Genomic DNA, 2,915 nt, shown 5'->3' on the forward strand with positions numbered 1-2,915 from the left:
GCTGTGGTGCTCAAGGTCAGACAGTCAACCACCACATCATTTATGAATGCCTTTATGGCCCTCAAGGTCTTATTGACATTGGCCATTCTACCTGTTATTGGCTTTCTGGCCTACAATTCCAATGCAAGTGCAGCGATATTCACTTCCACGAGCAGCAGCAGCTGCTGCTCAGGGCTTCTTAGCTGCAAGTCCATTCAGGGATACAATTTAAAAAAAAAAAAAAAAAAAAAAAAAAGGTACTTTCCACCTAGTAGTCTCAAATGGAATTTACAATAATCCTGCAAGTGAATGGATGCCCAGCTGCTAGGCATGCAGTCACTGAAATAAATATGAAAGCCAAATCACTCTACTGTTGTTAGCTCTTGAATATGGCCTAATCTGTCACAATTTTCAGTAACTCATAGTGGCTGGTTTCAGGATGAGGCATGTTTAACCCCCCCACCCCATGAATTAAGTAGTCTATTCTAGAGAGTCAAGGACATTCATTTGTGCCTATGGGGCAAGAGCCACTGAGCATAGCCTCATCTAATCCTACATTCAGCTTTGAATAATCAGGACTCCTATAAGCTTATCCAGAATGCAGAGGGATATGCTCTATTATCCACAGGATACTGTTCCTATTCCAAGGGATTTGCCAGGTAGAGCTGCTTTAGAGGGGGGGAACCCCCCCAAAAAAACAAGGAAAACCACACACAACACCCTAGCCTCAAGACTGGAAGCCAAGCCTACCTGCACATTTTCCAGAAGGCAGGAGGAACATGCCTTCTGGACAAGCACACTTGTAGCCTTTTGGATGGACAGGTGAGAGGAGGCAGATGTGACTGCATGATCCTGGAGTACATGTAGTAGTGTTCCCTAGCAAGAGAAGAAGAGGTTAGGGGTAGCAGTTCATGACTAGTCATGATTTATCATATTAAAGTGTTGGTGAACAGACATGAGAAACTCTCGTTAAGTTGGTTCTCTGTACTCTGCTGGTGCCAACTAGAGTATGCCAACTTCTTGTTCCAAGGATGCCCAGCTTTTTCTGGAGCTAGGCTCTCCCCATTTAATCCAGAAGCTCTCCCCACCCCTTGGGTCACTCAGGCTCTTGCCTTTATCATAATAGTATGTGCATCTTGTGCCATCTATACACAAGACTTTAGGCTAGTAAAAAGACCCAATGCTGACCATCTTTGGTATTATTTCTACCAAAGAAGGCTCCTTTATGCTGCATGAAGGGCTTTAGTAAGATAAAGCTCTCCAAGACCCAATTGTTTACAAACCAAGAGATCCAAGGTTGTTAAGTTAATATTAGCCAGAGTGGGCAAGAAGATCAGCTAAGCAAAAATTGCCTCCTTAAGGTTGGAAGATTCAGTGTCCCCCACTAGGGGGGGGGAGGGGAGAAAAGTAGTTCAAGTCCTGCTAGGGCACTTCTAGTTAGTATTTTCAAGTACTATTTGGTTAAGTGCTACTCATACAGTGCCTCTAAGCAACCAATGAAGCTAGTTGGAGCAACATTGCTCAAGTGACACAAGCTGATGTACAGCTAGACCCAGTGCCCATAAGTACCACAGCAGCTACAATGAGAAGTTGTTCCCTCCTGTCTGGGATTCCTGCTCTCAGGATGCAAGGACATACTTAAAGAAAGCAAGGCAACTCACATGAAGAGTGTTGCAACTCATGTAGCACTGTGAAGGCAGAGATGGAGGCATTCAGCAGCACTTGCTTTTTCTCTAGGGAATCCCAAGAAACAGACACAAGATGGTCTTCATCTGCCCAGAAGAAGGTGCTTTCAAATACAGCAAGTCCCACAGGGTCTTCATGATTCATGAGTATCTCTGGAAAAGTGTGTCTCCCACTGCCATCAATTTTTATTGTTTCAATAGACTGAAAGAAAAAAAAAAATTTGTAGCTGCCCGACAAGGCTCAGTGACCACCATGCTCTCTGGGAAAAAAACAAACAAACAAACAAAAAAAAAAAAAACAAAAAAACACCACACACCAAAAAACCCATATGGGTCAAACATTTGTTTTGGCCAGTTAAGGGAGTTACTTGAAGTTAGTCTTCTGGAGGCCTGCTAGAGCTCATCATCATATACTGTACCATCTTTGCTATGCAAGTAGTGGTGGTAGGGAAGGAGTCACTGTAAAAGCAGGGATAGCCCCTACATTTAAAAAAAAAAATAAAATAAAAAAAATTTAAAAAGTATCAGAAGATCTAGCATGTTTGGGAAGGCAGAATGGGTAGTGTTGGAGGGAGGATGGGCTTGGGAGGCAAGGGATCTTTGTTGCCATTTTAGAGTGTTTTTGCTTTGATTAGCCCGTCAGATATCATATAGAGGGGCATCAGACCAAGTAGCAAGGCAGATTGCCTTGGAAAGTAGTTTTGGAAGGACAGCCTGCACTGAGCTTTTGGAAGACTGATACCAACTGGCGAGTTTTTTGTCCCCTCTCTCTCTAAGACCATAGACTTTATGCCATGTCTGATCTGCCCTTGTAGCAAGACAACTTAATTTTTGCTACTGGAAATATGAGACTCCTATAAGTATGCAGGGAGCTTGCCGATATGCCAATTAATTGAGTCTGCTGGGAGCACAGAAATAAAAACCATGCATCATGTGCATCAGCATCCCCATGTTCAAAAAATGGCAGCAGCATGCTTTGAACTAAAGCTTGTTCAATGAGCTTTTAGTTCAAAGTGCCCTGCCACTATTTTAGTGCAGAGGACACCAATATATGTGATCAGGTGCTTTATTAGCATGGCTTGCTAATTAAAGTACCCCTCCCACACCACATGTGAGTGCCTATGGTTTTTACTATACCTCTTTGTATTCGCTGATCCAGTATAGTCTGCCAGTTATGTGATCGAGAGTCAGGCCCAATGGTTCTTCCATGGAGACTGCAGCAAGCACTTGTCTGTCAGAGCCATCCATTCC

The 2,915-nt window shown here is 43.3% G+C and overlaps 1 protein-coding gene across 1 annotated transcript in view; it reads right to left on the reverse strand.

Moving 5' to 3' along the window:
• The window catches only part of LOC102384636 (prolow-density lipoprotein receptor-related protein 1-like), a 31,915-nt gene that overhangs the window by 18,140 nt on the left and 10,860 nt on the right, over positions 1-2,915 (reverse strand). The window contains exons 10-12 of the mRNA XM_025191423.1: positions 2,802-2,915; positions 1,641-1,866; positions 730-855 (exon numbers count right to left, since the gene is read on the reverse strand). The exon at positions 2,802-2,915 is cut by the window's right edge and continues 79 nt beyond it. Of these exons, the coding sequence (XP_025047208.1) occupies positions 730-855; positions 1,641-1,866; positions 2,802-2,915 (466 nt within the window). The remainder of the gene's footprint in view (positions 1-729; positions 856-1,640; positions 1,867-2,801) is intronic.

The sequence above is a fragment of the Alligator sinensis genome, unplaced genomic scaffold (genome assembly GCF_000455745.1).
Source record: "Alligator sinensis unplaced genomic scaffold, ASM45574v1 scaffold208_1, whole genome shotgun sequence".
Classification (NCBI taxonomy): Eukaryota; Metazoa; Chordata; order Crocodylia; family Alligatoridae; genus Alligator; species Alligator sinensis.